The sequence below is a fragment of the Protopterus annectens genome, chromosome 7.part0, assembly GCF_019279795.1.
Source record: "Protopterus annectens isolate FY-2018-M chromosome 7.part0, PAN1.0, whole genome shotgun sequence".
Taxonomy (NCBI): Eukaryota; Metazoa; Chordata; order Ceratodontiformes; family Protopteridae; genus Protopterus; species Protopterus annectens.
Window position 1 is genome coordinate 1,067,167,918 of NC_056739.1, and position 18,981 is coordinate 1,067,186,898.

At 46.3% G+C, this 18,981-nt stretch overlaps 1 protein-coding gene across 2 annotated transcripts in view; it reads left to right on the top strand.

Moving 5' to 3' along the window:
• The window catches only part of DUT (deoxyuridine triphosphatase), a 409,598-nt gene extending 391,323 nt beyond the window's left edge, over nucleotides 1-18,275 (top strand). For both annotated transcript variants that reach the window (XM_044077623.1, XM_044077624.1), the window contains one exon: nucleotides 17,815-18,275. In XM_044077623.1, the coding sequence (XP_043933558.1) occupies nucleotides 17,815-17,871 (57 nt within the window). In that variant the 3' untranslated portion in view covers nucleotides 17,872-18,275. The remainder of the gene's footprint in view (nucleotides 1-17,814) is intronic.
• The last annotated feature ends 706 nt before the right edge of the window (nucleotides 18,276-18,981 follow it).

Consider the following 18,981-nt stretch of genomic DNA (forward strand, 5'->3'; position numbering starts at 1 on the left):
CTGCTAAGAAAGAGCCATCCAGCGCGTCCCCCGAGATCAGACCGGATCAGGGTTTTACTCCAGGTTCTTCTTGGTGCCAAAGATGGGGACTAAGACCGATTCTAGACCTGTCACAACTGAACCTGTCTGTAACCAAGCAAAAATTCCGGATGGTCACCTTACAATCTATCCTCCCCCTTTTGCAGGAGAACGACTGGATGTGCTCCATAGACCTCAAGGACGCGTACTACCACATTCTCATGGACAGATGGTCCAGGAGGTTCCTTCGCTTCCGGCTGGGAGCCAGTCGCTACCAGTTCAGGGTCCTTCCCTTTGGTCTCACCTCTGCCCCCAGGGTGTTTACCAAAGTACTAGCAGTGGTAGCGGCCCACCTGAGACTCCAGGGAATTCAGGTGATGTCCTTCAAGGATGCATCTGCAGTCCTAACATATGGGTTGTCCTGCCTCAGGCAGCCCTTTGGTCGGCCGGATTCCAAAGTCTGGGTCTGGCCTCGGCTGATGTCGCACTTCACCCGACGTCATAGCTGCTGTTTATTGGGTATAAAGGCATCAGCCGACGCCATTTTCCTCAGTCTTTCTTGCCGCGTGGTGCCCGAAGCAGAAGCTGTTCGCAAGTGCCGGTCGGTCAGATCCAGAGATTTCTACTACCGAAGACTTCTAAAAAGCTAAGTACCCCATTGGGGGACTCTTACTTGCCTCAGCCGATGTTAGACAAAGTAAATAATTGTTTAACTTGTGGGAAACAAATACCTCATAAGGATTTCCACTCTTACTGCCTTCCTTGCTTAGGCCCGGACCACGACGTATCAGCTTGTCTAGCCTGTGCTTCCTTCAACCGACGGACACTTAGACGTCGGTCGGAGTTTGCAGAGGAGTTTTTTGGTCCCGCTTTTGCATACAAAATGCTGTCGGAGACTCCGACTACACAATTAGCTGAAAAGCGTAAGGAAAAGGACCGACATTCGCGGCCCGCGGTTTCGGCTGAAACCACGGTTAGGCCAACCGTGAGTGTCTCTGTTTCGGCTGAAACAGAGTCCCCGGTTCTTCCTTCGGCCGAAAGCATGCCTTCGATAGCCGAGCCCTCACAGAGCATGGCTGAATCTGCTACTGAATTTACTGCTACAGAAGCAGGCACCCAGGATTTGTCAGACACTATTCCTTTAGACATATCTACCCCTGCACGTGGGGCTGCTAGACCCCCTGCTTCTATGTCTATCGAGGCTTTTGCCAGGGCTAAAGCAGCTAAATCTTCTAAGGCCTTACCTGCTAAAACTCCCTCACATAGGCCTGCCTCTAGTTCCCAAATACTCAGCCTGGCTGAGGATCTCATTTCTTTGATCAGGGGATCCCAACCTCACCCAGACAGGGCCTCTCAGCCCCCTCCAGATAAGAGGCCTAGGACTGAACCCCCGGAACCTGTCTCTACAGACTATTCCTCGGATGACTCAGACATTTCAGACCCTCAGGAAGGCCCATATTCTCCTTATGAGGATTCTGATGCAGAAGACTCCATTCCTTCTGCTTCTCCTCCTGAAGAATTTTCCTTTGGGGAAACCTTGCATGCTATGAGGGAACACTTCCAATGGCAGGGCCAGGATTTTTCAGATTCAAGGAAAAGGCTAAGGACTTTTTTACACTTACCACAGCATAGGCCTTTAGCCATTCCTCCAGTACTAACAGTTGTTGATGATGCATATAATTATGCGTGTACTGCCCCTGATTCTCTTCCTCCGGCCCCTGCCAAGCCTGACAGATATTACAGGGTCCCGGACACACACTACCATTTGTATAAGGCTCCTGTTGCAGACCCTGAAACCATTTCACAGGGCCCTAAAGGTGTGGCAGCTGCCTCTGCCAAAAACCCTCTTCCCTCTGAAAGGGAATCTAGAGCATTAGAGAGATGGGGTAAAAAGGTTTATACTTCTGCTACTCTTTCGGCCAGGGCCTTAAACTGTCAATTCCACATGATTCAGTACCAGGAATTTTTGTTAGACCAGCTAAATAAAAAACTGTCTTCTCCTGAACCTATAGACCGCAAGTCCCTTCAGGATTTGGTACATAACTCTCAGCAGGTCAGTAACCATTTCTTAAAATGTGGCTATGATGCACTGGAGGCTTCCTTTAGATCAGCTATGACTGGAACAGTGATTCAAGGCATGCCTGGTTAAAAGAACAATCCTTACCAGACCATGTTAAGTCAAAACTCCTAGATGCTCCCATGGAGAAACAAAGTTTGTTTGGCTCCCCTGCACAGGAGGTTCTAAAGAAGGTGGAAGAAAAAGCAAAATCTGTCCAAACAGTCAAGGATTTCTTACAGGTCCAACCTCCGAGGTTTAGCAGAAATTGGCCTTCGAAGAATTGGTCCTTTCCAGACAACTCCAGAGCACAGAGAGGCAGAAATAGACGCCCAAGAGGCAGAGGTCAATCTAGGGGTGCCTACAGGGGACGTCAGTGGCAACCTACCAACTAGAGAAGTACTGCCACAGATTCAACTACAACCATTTCCACAGGGCAGACACAATGACTTGGCTCTGGTTCCGCCTACCAGGGAACAACTGGAAGCACCCTTGGGCGGAAAGCTAGCCTTATTTTCCGACAACTGGCATTACATTACAGGAGACAAATGGACTTTACAAACAATAGACAAGGGCTACAGGTTTCACTTCCACACTCTACCAAAAAAGAGAGGAATGCCAAACCTACCACCAAGCCAAAAAACAGACGCTCTAAGACAAATCAACAACTTACTAAGGATGAGAGCTATAGAAAAGGTACCACCTATGGAACAAGGCCAAGGATTTTACTCCAGGCTTTTCCTTGTACCAAGAAAAGAAAATCAATGGAGACCTATTCTCGACTTGTCCGCACTGAACACATTCCTCATTGTTCCAAAATTCAAAATGCTGACCCTCCAGCAGCTTCTTCCCATGCTGGGCAAGGAGTCTTGGCTGGTGACTCTAGATCTCAAGGAGGCATACCTGCACGTCCGTATACGACCAGATTGCAGAAGACACCTCAGATTTCTTGCAGGATCAGAGCATTATCAATTCTCAGCATTGCCCTTTGGCTTATCTACTGTGCCCAGAGTATTCACGAAATGCCTGGCATCAGTAATTGCTCATTGCAGGCTTCTGGGAATTCAAATTTACCCATACCTGGACGACTGCCTAATACAAGCGGACAACAAGACAAAATTAACAAAAGATTTGGCAAATCTCATACAACTGTTGCAAGCCTTGGGTTACACAGTCAACATGCAAAAATCAAGACTAGTACCATCCCAAAGGATAACATTCTTGGGTGCAGAACTGGATACATCAACTCAGATGGCTTTTCTCACAGGAGAAAAACAAAAGCAACTACCAGTCTACTTCATGACATTAACAACACAAACTCAGCTTACTGCAAGGAAAGTCCTGCAAGCCCTGGGTTACATGGTATCCTGCATAATATTGATTCTGCATGCCAGGCTGCATATGAGAAAGTTACAATGGTACCCAAGGAATGTATGGTCTCAACACAAGAACAGTCTAGAAGCCCAGATTCCAATAATTCCATGCCTGAAGCAAGAATTCCTGTGGTGGGCTCAGGCCTGTCAGTTGAACAGAGGATTGCCTTTCCACAAACCTCATCCAAGCCAGTCCATCACCACGGACGCCTCAGACCTAGGCTGGGGGGCACACATGGTGGACAAGTGTATACAAGGCTTATGGACCCAAGACCAGCTGAATCTAAGAGATGCTGGCAGTGAAAATGCGATCCAGGCATTCAGACCACTCCTTCAACAGGGTCATCTGCTGATAAGGACGGACAATACTACAGTCATGTGGTACATCAACAAACAGGGAGGTACACACTCATATCCTCTATGCCGGATGGCAATGGACCTGTGGAATGTGGCCCTGAATCTCAACATTCAACTTCAGGCCAGATTTGTACCAGGAAAAGAAAATTCTCTAGCAGACACCTTAAGCAGAGCTACCACGGATGCTCACAAATGGATGCTGCATCCAGATATCTTCAAAGCCATAACAAAGAAATGGGGACTACCAGTGATAGACCTGTTCGCCTCCCCACACAACCACTAATTGAAGAAATTCTGCACAAGAGCATACCACCCACTTGCTTGGAGGGTGGACTCCCTTTCCTTCAGCTGGAAAAACCTGACAGCATATGCATTTCCACCTCTTCCTTTGATGTACAAAGTTCTACTGAAGATCAGAGAGGATCAGCCAAGGGTAATCCTGATAGCTCCAGACTGGCCGAGGCAACATTGGTACCCGCTACTGAGAAGCATGTCTCGGACACACGCATGGCCTCTACCTCTATGTCCCTTACTTCTAACACAGAACAACTACAAGATCCTACATCCAAACTTGAAAACACTGCAGCTAGCTGCTTGGAATATTGCATAAAACCAAATAACCTAGATTTATCTCAGAGGGTTAAGGACATTATCCTGGAGGCACGCAGACCCTCCACAAGGAAAACTTATTCAGCCAAGTGGAAAAGATACCTCATTTGGAGTGCAGCAAAGGGAGAAAATGTCTCATTGGCAAACATAGCACACATCCTGGAATATTTAGCAGACCTGTTCCACAATGGCCTGTCTTACTCCTCCATTAAGATTCATGCATCAGCAATTTCAGCAGAATACAACATGGATCCCTCCTGTCTTCTCTCCTCTTCTACTCAGGCAGTTCTTGAGAGGAATCAAAAATGTAAAACCTCCAAGGAAACCACCTTTACCTACATGGGATCTCAACTTTGTGCTGGAAAAGTTAACACTTCCCCCTTTTGAACCAGCAGCAACAGCAGAATTACAGTTCTTGTCTTGGAAAACTGCTTTCCTGCTAGCAATCACTTCAGCAAGAAGGGTATCTGAGTTACAGGCATTAATGGCAGTACAACCCTTCCTTATCTTCCATCAGGATAGAGTCTCTGAGAACTAACCCTACCTTTATGCCAAAAGTGGTCTCCAGAGTATCATTGAACCAAACGATTCATTTACCTACATTCTTCCCCAACCCACAGAACAGGGGGGAAAGACTGCTTCATACCTTGGATGTGCACAGACAATTACGCTACTATCTGGACAGAACTAAGACCAGCAGAAAAACTGACCAGCTTCTGGTAGCATATGCAACAGGAATGCAAGGAAAAGCAATTTCAAAACAGACAATCTCAAAATGGAAAGGAAATTGCATTCGATTTTGTTACTCTTTTCATGGAAAGACGACAGCTGAAAATATCAGACTTCATTCCACAAGAGCTACAGCCACCACTACAGCTTTCCTACGAGGAGTGGCTACCAAAGACATTTTAGAAGCTGCTACTTGGAGCTCCGTGCATACATTTGCCAAGCATTATAATCTTCCCTTATACTCTAGATCCCGAGCAGGTTTTGCAACTGCTGTTTTGCAAGGGATCTTAACTACACCATCTTTATCTTAGTGCCTCCTCCCCCAGTTTGGCTATGGTATTCTACCCATATGTTAGGACTGCAGATGCATCCTTGAAGGACATAGTACAGTTTTGTACCTACCATAAATGTAGATGTCCGATAGGTATGCATCTGCAGTCAGGATTACCCACCCTCCTTCCCCTCTGTGGTATTCCTAGGGTATTTACCCCTCTTTTAGCTAGCTGGGGGAATCTATTATGGTGTATTTGTTTGTATATATGTATATATATTGTTTGCTCTTTACTGTTTGGAATTATTTGCATTTATCCAAATTTAGCCTTCCTAGAGGGCACCTGGCATCTGGGGCAAGAAACACTGAGGAAAATGGCGTTGGCTGATGCCTTTATACCCAATAAACAGCAGCTATGACGTCGGGTGAAGTGCGACATCAGCCGAGGCCAGACCCAGACTTTGGAATCCGGCCGACCGAAGGGCTGCCTGAGGCAGGACAACCCATATGTTAGGACTGCAGATGCATACCTATCAGACATCTACATTTATGGTAGGTACAAAACTGTACTTTTCCATACCTGGACGACTGGCTCCTCACGGCGTCAAGGCATCTGCTGTGCTCAGCCAGGGACTATTTCCTTCACATAGCCCCTCAGCTGGGCATCACCATAAACAAAGAGAAGTCTTCACTGGATCCCACACAGCTTATAGACTTTATAGGAGGAAGATTGGACACAAGAAAAATGTGGGCATTCCTCACCCCGGATCGTCTGTCCAACCTGAGGTGTCATCGCAGCCATCTTACGACCTGCTCCGACGACAGCTTCGGTCCTGAGGGCCCTAGGTTCAGTGGCGGCAGCCATTCCGCTTCTTCTTCATGCTCGTCTTCACATGCGGATTCTTCAGTGGACCCTCCAGGTCCAATGGTCCCCGCTCTACTTCCCTCTCAGCAGCCCAATAGCTATCAGCAAGGCATGCAGGAGCTCCCTTCTTTGGTGGCTCCAGTCAACGGATCTCCTAACAGGGAGACCTTTCTGTGCTGCTTTCCCCCTAGCCACCGTGACCACGGACGCTTCTCTCCTCGGGTGGGGGGGGACATTCAGCGGGAAAAATTATGAGGGCGGTGCTATTAGCGTTGCAAGCACTACACAGCCTTCTCCCTGCAGGGACTATTGCTATCCAGACGGACAACATGTCAGTAGTCTGGTACATCAACAAACAGGGGGGAACCAGGTCCTATCCCCTTTGTCGAGAGGCCATGAGAGTCTGGGAATGGGCAATCTCCACCAATCGCTTTCTTGTGGCAACACACATTCCGGGAAGGTCCAACATCCTAGAGGACAAGCTCAGTCGCACCATTCTTTCCCCCTCACGAATGGTCTCTCAACACTCTAGTAGCGAAGCAGATTTTTGCCGCTTGGGGGCAACCCTGTTGCGATCTTTTTGCTTCTCCCTCAAACGCCAAATGCGACAGTTTCTTCGCTCTATTTCTCCCGTTTGGGGAATCCCCGAGAGACGCCCTGGTGCATGCTTGGCCTCCCGGTCTCCTTTACGCTTACCCTCCACTGCCTCTAATGCAGAAACTTTTGCAGAAAGCCAACAGCTTGGGGCGCAAAATGATTCTCATTGCCCCGTTCTGGCCTCATCAACCTTGGTTCCCCTTTGTGTGGTCTCAGAGTGAATCCTCCCTGGATTCTAGATCCGATCCCGGATCTCATCTCCCATCCTCAAGGGCTTCCAATTCCGAACCTTCACACCCTGAAATTGACAGCCTGGCTGCTCCAATTCCATCACTGAAAAGGACTCCCGGTATCTCGTCACCAGTGAAAGCCATCTTAGTGGCGGCCCATAAACCTTCCACTAGGAAGGTTTATCGAAGCAAATGAAAGAGGTTTTCTATTTGGGCAGAACATAATAACCTTGACACCTTTTCTGCACCACTTTCGGCAGTACTGGACTTCTTGACAGACCTTTTTCAGCAAGGAGCAAGCTCTTCCACGGTAAAGGTACAGATGGCAGCTATTTCCCATTACCATGTGGGTCTTGACTCAACACCTCTCATGGCTGCGAAAATTTGCAAAACCTTCCTCAAAGGTGCATTTCTCTTGAGGCCTCCGGTTAAGGAAGCTATACCACCTTGGGATTTATCTCTAGTTCTGCAGGCCCTAACCGCTCCCCCCCTTTGAGCCTGCAGCCTCTGTGGATTTAAAATACCTTTCCTGGAAAACTGCCTTCTTAGTAGCCCTTACATCAGCTAGAAGAGTTTCGGAACTCCAGGCTTTGTGCGTCAAACCACCCTATCTTTCCTTTTTTCCGGATAGTGTTTTCCTCAGGACCAATCCTTCCTTTCTACCGAAGGTCTCTTCAGAATTAAATATCAACCAATCGATTAACTTGCCAGTTTTTTTCCCCAACTATAAAAACAAAGGAGAATATAAATTACATTCGTTAGATGTTCACAGGCAGCTGCGCTTCTATATTCACAGAACAGCTGGTCATAGGAAATCCGATCAACTGTTCGTCTCCTTTGCAAAATTCTCCTTTGCAAAATTCACACTGGGTAAGACAGTCTCTAAGGTTACCCTGTCGAAGTGGATTTCTAACTGTATCTTGCAGGCTTATGACACTTCAGGAAGGCCAGCGCCTCAGAGAATTACAGCGCATTCTACCAGGGCAGTATCCACATCTGCTGCTTTTAAATCTAGAGTGCCTTTAGATGATATCTGTGCAGCAGCCACTTGGACCTCATCTCATACTTTCATCTCGCATTATAAAGTGGATGTTGTTTCCAGAGGGAGAGCATCCTTTGGCTCTGCAGTGCTCCGGAACCTTCTTCCATGACGGCCGCCCAAGGTTTAGGTAGCTGGGGACTCTGTCCCACAGGCCGCCCAAGGTTTAGGTAGCTGGGGACTCTGTCCCACAGGTTGCAGACAAATGAAGTCTGCCTACTTCAGATTAAGAAGTTATGTACTCACCATAACGTTCCATCTGAGTAGGTGACTTCATTTGGATGCAACCATCCCCCCCCCCTCCATCCCCCTGACCTTATTAGCAATATTGGTCCTGGTTTCCCAGGAGTCTGGTATACAGGGCAAACTCAATCTGAGGTCAGTCAGGGCTTGGCAAGGGGTTATGGGTAGAGGGAGGAGCTAGGAGCTCAGATCCTAAAGCTTTTGAACTGCCGGCTCGGATCCGATACCCACAGGTTGCATCCAGATGAAGTCACCTACTCATGGAACGTTATGGTGAGTACATAACTTCTTATTTCAGGGCAGGATCTATGCATTATCAGTTCTTTGCACTTCCCTTTGGCTTATCTACTGCGCCCAGGGTATTCACAAAATGCCTGGCTCCAGCCATTGCATACTGCAAACCGAGAAATATCCAAATTTACCTGTACGTGGACGACTGCCTGATTCAGGTGGACAGCCAGGAATTGCTGCTTCAGCACCTGGCATTTGTAAAAAGACTTCTCACTTCATTGGGGCACACCATCCACGAAAATAAATCACAACTGGTGCCAAGTCAAAAGATAGTATTCCTGGGAGCAAGCTTGGACACAACTTCCCAGATGGCATTTCTCACTTCAGAAAAACAGGTCTGACAGAATAATTCAAACAAATAGCCACCAGAACTCCGCTAATTGCAAGAAAAATGCTGCAAGCCCTAGGGTTCATGGCCTCATGTATTCTGCTAATTCCATATGCAAGACTGCATATTAGGAAACTTCAGTGTTACTTAAGTCTTTGGTGCCAACATTCTCAGGACCTGGAAACGGTCATTCTATCATACCTTGTCTGAGGGCAGAGTTCCTTTGGTGAGCAGAAGCATGCAACCACAAGGGACTGCATTTTACTCTACCCCACACTGCCCAAACCCTGACCACAGACTCAAACTATGCATGGGGGGAGCCACATGGCTGGCAAATGCATTCAGGGCCACTGGAGCCCAAGCCAACTTCTCCTGTACATCAACCAAAAGGAGATGCTAGCTGTACAAAATGCTCTGACAGCTTTCAGATACCTAATCCTTCCAGGACAACTGCTGATAAAAACAGACAGCACCACCGTTATGTGATACATAAACAAGCAGGGGGAACCCATTCTTACCCAGTCTTCAGGTTTGCCATGACTCTGTGGAGCACAGCTTTGGACAACCAAGTCTATCTACAAGCTCAATTCCTGCCGGGCAAACAAAATTCACTGGCAGACTACTTAAGCAGAAATCTCCTAGACCCACACGAGTGGAAATTGGAGCCCAGCACCTTCAACCTTCTGATCCAGAGGTGTTGGACCCCAGAGGTGGTTCTCTTTGCCTCCTTCCACAATGACCAGTTAAACAAATTCTGCACCAGGAACCCTCACAGCAGGGCCTGGAAGGTGGATGCCCTAGCCTTTCAATGGGGGAAAACCTCTCAATCTATGCTTTTCCCCCTCTGCCCCTTCTCTCAAGAGTACTACTTAAAATAAGACAGGCCAAGGACAATTCTGATTGCCCTGGACTGACCACGCCAGCACTGGTACCCACTCCTGTGCAGCCTGACAAAGGCGCCACCCTGGCACTTACACTAAACCCCTACCCTGCTGTCACAGCAGGAGGGACAGATTTTTGCATCCACATTTGCAAACCTTAAATCTTGCAGCCTGGCTTACTCCTTGAACACTCCATCAGCAAGCCTAAGTAAACAGGTGCTGGATGTCATTCTTGAAGCCATAAGGCCTAGTACTAGGAAATCCTATGTGGAAAAATGGAAAATATATTGTTCTTGGATTCAGTCTAAAGGAAAGGACACAGCAGTGCCCTCCTTACCTCTAATTCTGGATTACCTAGCAGAGCTACTGCACAGAGGCTTATCCATGTGAAGTTGTTCAATCTCGCCATTCATTCTTTACTGATGGGTTTGTAGCTGATCCATCGGCTCTGATACGGCCGTTTGCAAAGCTCAAGGTTTACCAGTAGCTTGAGACCAAGCTCCTTATCCCATGATGCACTGCTAGAATTACCTCAGATGGTCTTTGCTGCGTGTACTATATCCATGTAAGAGAACTACCCTCCCATAGAGAGGAAGAAGAATTGAGTAACCAGGATGAGACCAGCCTCTAGGTCAACTATCAGCCAGGTGGGGGATGGAGGGAAGGACTTAAGAATGAAGGCGAGATGGAACAACTCACATGGAACATTATGGTGGGTACATACCTTCTTAATTTCATTCTTTACTGATGGGTAGCATCCCTAGCACCCTCTATCTTGGGTGGCTCACAGGAGTACATTCTTCAGGACTGTAGACCCAAAGGAAGCCCTGTCCCTGGAGACCTTATCAACTTTGTAATGAGTGATAAAGATATGAGGTTTAGACCAAGTGGCTGTAGCACAAATGTTATCAAGGGGCAATTTGGCTTGGAATGCAGAAGATGTAGAAACAGCTCTGGTAGAATGAGCTTTAATCTTCTGTAGTAAGGGCATATTAGCAGCTGAATAAACAAAGGTGATACAGTCAGCCATTTAGAAAGCGTTATTTTAGCCACTGGTCTACCTTTTCTGGCTTCAGAGAAAGACACAGAGCTGGTCTGATTTTCTAACATCTTTTGTTTTTCCAAATAATATCTGAGTTGTCTGTGAACATTAAGTTTGTGCAGCATATACTCAAGTTTATTGGAATGGTTAGGGAAGAAGACTGGCAACTCAATGACTTGGTTGATATTAGATTCCGAACAAACTTTGGGCAAAAAGGAGGGGTTTGTCCTAAGCGATACTCTCTCAGCATGAAACATCAAATAAGCAGGGCTGATAGATGAGGCTTGAAATTCTGACACTCTGCGGGCAGAAGTAATAGCCACCAGAAATATGGTTTTCCATGATAAAAATTTGAGATCACAAGATGATGCTGGTTCAAATGGGGGGAGAATTAAATGAGATGGCATAAAGTTTAGATTCCAAGGAGAATAAGAAGTTTTCACTGGAGGCCTCATGTGAAAGGTTCCTTTGAGTGAGGCCTTGGCCAACTTGTGGGACATTATGTTTAGCCCAACTCTGAGATGAAAGTTAGATATAGCAGCCAACTGTATCCGAACTGTAGCGGCTGCAGCTCCATTATTAAAGATCATAGTCAAGAATTCTAATATGGAAGTCAAGGGGGCTTGATGAGGATCAATGTTCTGCTTAGAGGCCCATATGGAAAATCTCTTCCACTTAGTAAGATATAATCTTCTGGTGGATGGCTTATGGGAAGACAAGAGGATCTGCCTCGTCTCATTAAAAAGGTTATGAAGCCTGACTATAAGGGGAACTGGAACAGCCAAGCTGTTAGCTTCAGTGACTGCAAAGAAGGATGGAGGTCCCCCGACGGATGTGTCAGAAGGTCTGGAACTGGGTCCAGAATCCATGGACCTTCCAAGACATGATGAAATGGGAACCAAATCTGCTGAGGCCAGTGAGGGGCTATACGAATGATAGTCCTTCCCAGTGACCTTGCTTTCCGTAGAAGTCTGGGTATTAGCGGGATTGGAGGAAATGCATAAAGGAGACCTGGGGGCCAATCGTGTAAGAGTGTGTCTCTCGGGGGTTCTCCTGGAGGGGAAATCTGGGCAAAGTAGCTTCTGCATTTCGTGTTGATGTGACTGGCAAAATGTTTGCAGCAAGGCTGGCCACATTTGTGGAAAATCCTGTCCGCAATCTCTTTGAGGGACCACTCATGCGGCAACAAGATTGCCCTGCTAAGTTTGTCTGCTATCACGTTGGATCTCCCCGGGATGTGCGTTGCCAACAGGAAGCCCTGGAAGGAGACAGCCCACTGCCAAACTCTGAGGGCTTCTTGGCAAAGGGGGTAAGACTTGGTCCCGCCTTGCTTGTTCAAGTACCAGACCACTGACATATTGTCTGTCTGAATTGCAAGCGTCCCTAGAGGAAGTGTCCTGGAAGTACTGCAACATAGAAGTACTGCTCTCATCTCCAGAACATTGATAATGCAGATGTGACTCTTGATCCGTCCATGTTCCTTGGGCAGTCTTTCCCTGAAAATGCCCCCCCCCCACTCTATCAGGGAAGCGTCTGTGGTTACACTGGCTACTGGAGGGGATAGTACAAAGGGCGTCCCATGGTTACATGAAGACGTCAACCACCACTGGAGATCTCTTGCAAGAGTTCGTAATTAAAATCATGTAATTCATTGGAAGTTCCTGATAAGACCATTGAGTGAACAGCAGCCATTGACATCCTTCCTAATGCCATGGCCAAGATTGCTGCAGCCATCAAACCCAATACTTTTAAAACTTCTGCGGCTAGTGCTCTGTCCTTCGACACCAGTGAGCTGACATGCTGGTGAAGAAGACCCTCTCGATTGGTAGTCGTAGAGTGGTGGTTGAAGTGTCTAACTCTGCCCCTATAAAGACGATATGCTGTGAATGACGACAAGGCAGACTTTTCTGAGTTGACTACAATGCCCAAGTGATTGAAGAGTGTCAGAGTGTATTCCCTTGCCTGAATCAGTTGATGCCTGGTGGTGAAGGTAAGGAGCCAGTCGTCTAGGTATGGAAACACCTGGAATCCTAGACACCTCAGGTGAGCTGTGACCACTGCCTTACATTTAGTGAACACTCTGGGGGCTGTAGTGAGACCAAAGGGCAGGGCTTGAAATTGATAATGATAGTCTCCTAGCCGCAAAGGCAAATGATCTCTGGATGGCCAGGCCATTTTTATGTGGTAGTATGCATCCTTGAGATCTATCAAGCACATCAATTGTCTCTCCCTAAAAAGGGAAGTATAGACTATAGCGTGACCATCCGTAACTTCTCTTTCTTCACAAATTGGTTGAGTCTGCTGAGGTCCAATATAGGTCTCCAGGCCCCTGTTTTCTTTGGAACCAGAAAGAATCTTGAGTAAGTTCTGGATCCTGTATGATCTGCTGGGACTGGCTGGATGACTCTCTCTAGCAATTTGTGGACCTCTATAGTTGCTTGTTCCCTGTAACTGGGTGGAACGTCTGGGATTCTCCTTGCTGGGGTGGGGGGAGTGGACAACAGTATGAAATACCCCCTGGAAATAATACTTTGTACCCAGCTGTCGTTTGTTATATCTTGCCAGGTGTCTGGGTACAAAGATAAGCGACCCCGACTGCCTCCAGAGCAGGACAGTCTGGCCTCCTTTTCAGGAGCGCTGATGGGGCTGACCAGATAAGTGATTTGTCACCCTGGTGTTGCGGACCCCCTCTGCCATGAGGGCAGCGTCTTCCATTATTACCCCCTCCTCTGCCCCTAGGGGGGGGGTTCACCACATGCGTCTTGAAAGGCTCCTTGGGCTTTTCGGGACCACATAGTTCCTTGCCTTTGGGGTAAGGCCAAGTAGGGGTGGAAAAATGGACTTGGACAGCAGACAGAGTCTTTCCCTCCTGTTCACACCTGGTCAGTGTTTTTCACTTTAGGCCCAAAGAGAGATGAGCCATCAAAAGGGGTGTTGACAAATGAAGACTTAAAGGGCTCCGCGAAGGAACACAAGCGCATCCAGGAATGTCTTCTAAGAGCAATTCCTGTACCCGCTGTCCTACTCGTCCCATCGGCTGCATATGATACGAGACGCATGGACGAGTTCGCAATGGAATTTAGGGTAGCAAGCTGGGCGGCAACTTTGTCAGAAGCCCCTGCAGCTACAGTACCCTGAAGAGCATCTCTCAACTCCTTAAGGAGATCTCTTTGCAGTCTGGTGAAATGGGTCAAATAGTTCAGGGATCAGAGTGTAAAAGTCACTGAACTAAACCTGCGTTTCCCATATCGATCCATGATCCTGGATGCTCTCTTGGAAGGATGGATAGACTTAAGTCTGACATTTCCTTTTTGGTGGCCGCCACTACCATGGCATCAACAGGGACTCCCCTTGGACAAAAAGGATTTATATAGGGGGCAGAAACTTATTAGGCCTCTGAGGGACAGGTTCCATGGACTCCAGTGACTCCCACGCCTTCCGAGAGACCAGCTGCATGAGCTCATCGATGGGCGGAGACGCCCAAGAGGTGGAAGATTGAGACCCAAAAGCCTTCAAGAGAACTGACTCATCCTCAGTAGGGCTTTTGGACTGCCAATCACCCCCTATGTCTAAGGATCTAGAGTATTGCCGCAAAGAAGATATCCACAGAGGGGTATCGTGGGGGCCCGTCTGACTCCTCCAAGTCAGTGTCAGATGTCAGACTCCTGTGGGGAGTCCAAGTGTGTCCTCTTGCACAATCTCTTCCTGGGGATCTCCTCAGTGGGAGCCACTGGAGAGGTCTCTGAAGAGCAAGGGGTGCCCTGTGGGGCTGTGGCTCATGGTCTCTACGCTTAGCCTGGACGATGGAGGCAGAAGCGGACATGGGTGCTTTGGGGGAAGAAGAGGCCAGACCTGGTGTCGAGGATGTCTTTGGGAACCAGGCTTTCCTCATGGCTTCAAAGGCATCACGGCTCCGATGAGTCGACGGACCCGAAGGAACCTCCAGCTCCGAGCCAGAGGTAGGTGCCGAGCTCATCCGAGCCAAGGCCCAGAGAGGAAGAGTGTGCACCGACAAGTCAGTGCGACTATCCTCTCCAGACGTGACAGGAGAGTGTCTGCTCCCAGAGTCCCCAGTTGGCGCCAAGGACATCGGAGTAGATAGAACCGATGATACTGGAGCAGGTCTCTGCTCCAAAGGCTCCACGATCAGCAGGTCAGCCCCCTCTCCAGCTCCGAAGGTCCGGTTCGGCTCTGAGGCACAGTCAAATCCAGGATGGTGGTCTTCAGTTCCGACGCTAGGGTCGGAGCCAACAATTTAGCAAGGCCTGGTGCCCATAAGAGCTTCTGCACCAATCGGTCCATATCCAAATCCAAGAGGCTGACAGAAGACTTAGAGGAGTGCACCAACCGGCTTGTTTTCTTAAATGAAAGAAGATGCTGTGAAATGTTGAACTTAAAACAATGTAGCTGTAAAGAAAGCTGAGTCTAGCATTTCTTGTCTGTCCTTTGAAGTTGAAATTTTCATGCGTGTCCCTTTGAAGTTAGAATTTGGAGTCGATGAGTCTGGAGTGGAGCATCCTGTCTATTGTTTTAACTTAAGGAATAATTACTAGAGTTTACACGTGGAATGTCATTTATTGATGTAGTTTCCTGCATGTGCAAGATAACAGTTGTGTAGTATCTGTTAGCCTGGGAACACAAGGAAAGTGTGAAATGATGTAATGGTAATCAGGACTGAAAATAGCAATTTAAACAGAGAATCAGAAGGCATTAAGCATTTTTGTCTTGACATCCAACTCACAGCATTGCATGTTGTTTATATGCAAGTTATCTTAGACTTGTGTTTTCTTTTAGAAATAGCTAGGAACTAGAAAGATTAAACCAAATGTTTTTCTGTGATGTCAGAACTTTACTACTGTGTTATTTTAAGCATTTCTCTGTGATCTCTGAACTCTAGACTAGAACTGTGTAGTAGAAAGTATTGTCTTGTGGTTTTAATTATTATTAAATATTTAAAAACCTTTCAACTGTGGCTGTTTTGTGTAGAGATAATTTAAGCTCTAAGAGTACATTGCATGTGTATAAGGATCCTGTACCAAAGTCACTCTAAGTCTTGACTGTTTAGTTATACTACCAATTGGATAGTAATATTGCACCGTAATAATTGGACACCCTTTTAAGGGCCTTTGAGTAGCTGATAAATATTAGCTGGGTGGTGGCAGGGTACTAACGTGTACTCTGGAAAAAGGGGACACAGCTGGAGAACCTGTGCCACCTTTCCCCAGGACTGTCTGTGTGGTTGTATAAACTTCTAAGTGTGTGTGTGTGTCAGCTACTTGGGCAGGGGCACAAAGCACTGGTTGGACAGAGGGTGCTAGAGATTTTAGCTTTCCCAGCTGGCTGAGATCTGGACCATATAGCTGTGCAATTGGGGGAGTCCTGTTGGGGACCTGGAGAGCAAGGGAGCGACTAGCCCCGGACTGACTGTGATCTCTCTGTGGTCTTAAGGGAAATTGCACTTTTACTGTGTGTATTTGTTATCCTTTCCTCATATGAGACACCCTCTCTGGTGTTAGTGGTGAGGGCTGAGGCTCCTTGATTGCTGGGCCAGGGCACAGGTGCCACAGCCCCTACCAGGGACATTCTGGAAGCTGCAACCTGGAGTTCTGTACACACCTTCACCAAGCATTACCACTTGCCTATCTTTTCCAAATCCAGGGCAGCATTTGCTACAGCAGTCTTGCAGGGCCTACTAGCCAGCCCTAACTCTTCTTGACTGCCTCCACCCTTCCTCAGCTTTGGGAATCAACCCAAATGTGATGACTGCAACAGTGAAAACGAAGAACAGTACAGTTATGTACACTTACCATAAATGTAGATGTTTGAGTGTATTCACTGTTGCAGTCCTTTTTTCCCTCCCTCCAGCCCCCCTGGCTTTCTCCATCTTTCTCTCTGTGGCTATTCCTAATGGTATTGGTATTTACTTTTTACATGTTTCCACACCATATACTAGCTCCCTATTTGGGGATTCGTGACATTTGGGGCAAGAAAAACTGATGTAATGGCGTTGGCTGCCTGTTTTTATACTCCTGACATCATGGAAGAAGCGACAGCATCTCACACAGAAATATTAAGACTCTGGTATTCGGGCCGACTGAGGACTGCCTGCAGGCAGATAACCCACGTGTGATGACTGCAGCAGTGAATACTCAAACATCTACATTTATGGTAAGTGTACACAACTGTACTTTCTTCATACCATACATTCGCATGCATGCTCGCACCTGTAACCAGTTTAGAGTATCCAGTCCCAGGTATTGCATGTTTTTGGAATGTGGGAGGAAACTGGAGCACCTGCAAGAAACCTACACAAACACAAGGAGTAAATGCAGACTTCAACAAAAGGCATCCCAGACGAGAACCTCTTGCTTTGAGACGGCAACGCTATCCTCTACACAACATTGGCAACTATAGAGTAATATCGAGACTAGTGTTTTAACTGAGCTGGTAAAGGAGGATACAATAATAACATACTAGTAGTGAAGTAGATTCTCTTCAGAGTCTCTAGAGATTACTTTTCACTCCTTTTGTTCTGTTTTTAGTGGTGCATTACTAATTGCTAGTCTTAACCGTGTACACTACATCCTAAGCATGGTGCTTTTTAATGTTGATCATTGTCTTCTGCATTAATTTTAATTTGCAATTTTAGCAATGACTAGAAATTTAGGGATGCTTAATACCCTTATTTTGAGGTATGGATTCAGGCAAGTCATTACTTTTTTTTTTAGCTTTTAGCTTGTACCTATTTATGTGTGTATACAATATGAGATGCACATTAATATTGCTGCTAAAAGAGAACGCAATGTCTGAATTGCACAATAACCATTTTGCAAGCTTTGTTATGTGTGTGGAATCATGGAATCATTTATTAATTTATTTTTCCAGAACCTTGAAGAGACTGAGCGAGGTGAAGGTGGATTTGGCTCTACTGGACAAAACTGAAGAACATCATTAATTGACCTCCCTAGTTCTGTTACACTGGAAAAAAAGGGTCTTGGGTCCTTATTTTATGGAGACTGCAAGCAGAGCAGCTGTTCTGTGCTGCCAAGTACTTGCTTCCTGTTACAGTTTATAGATAACCCAATGTGTTTTGCAATACTTGAAACAGATGTAAAAACTAAAACTTAACTAAAACTTGCAAATGCATCTGTATTTAAGTAAATATAAAAACCTAAAACTTGTTACAGAACTGCATCTGCAGTATTCAGTTACTGACTTTTTAATGTTCACATCCAGTGTCATTAAAAAACAATTTGAATTTTATCCTAAAAAGTGACTTATCCGATTGATGAAACCAGATGAATTTTATCCTAAAAGTGAAATAAAGTTAATATTTTACGTTTGTATTTCCATTCTCCTGATTTGTCTCATTTCTAGTAGTCTTGGTTCCACCCCATGTACTGCTGCCCTTCACTCTTTTGCATATTCATTTGTTGGGGTGCTTAAAAGCTGCAAGGCACATTGGGTTTAGGGAAGTAAGTGAAAAAGAGCAGCATATTAGCAACTTGGAGTGCTTTCTAGGGGAGGCTGCTGGTCATGAAGCAGTAGCACAAGTAATGAAAAAAATAAATCACAGTAGATCAGGAGGAGTTGGGATGGATTTGTGGTGACTGCCCTGTACTAACTGTAGTTCAGACATATTGTTTGTGTCATAATGAAACTTGCAGCATCTTCAATGTGAAAAACAAATCACTGCAGCTTCTGGAAGGACTGGGGTAATATGTTAAATCAAGTTGGAGACAGGAAAAAGTGTTTTTTGTATTTTGTAATATGTGGAGGGTGGTGATTCACATGAGCATGCATATAGAGTATTCGTTTTTTTTTTTCCTTGCACTGAAAATGTATTTGATCGGTTAAGATCTTCTGTGCCTGCTTAAATGTTTTGCAGTATAAGATGTATTAACTCTGTCATCTTTTAATCTGTTTACTTAAGGTTCAAAATATGGAAAGTTTGGGTTTGGAATACATGAATTCAAGATTTTCAGATTAAGGTAGCTTGCTGGTGTGGCAGAAGGGTAGTGGTTTTCACCACTGAGTTCACCTGTATTTTTG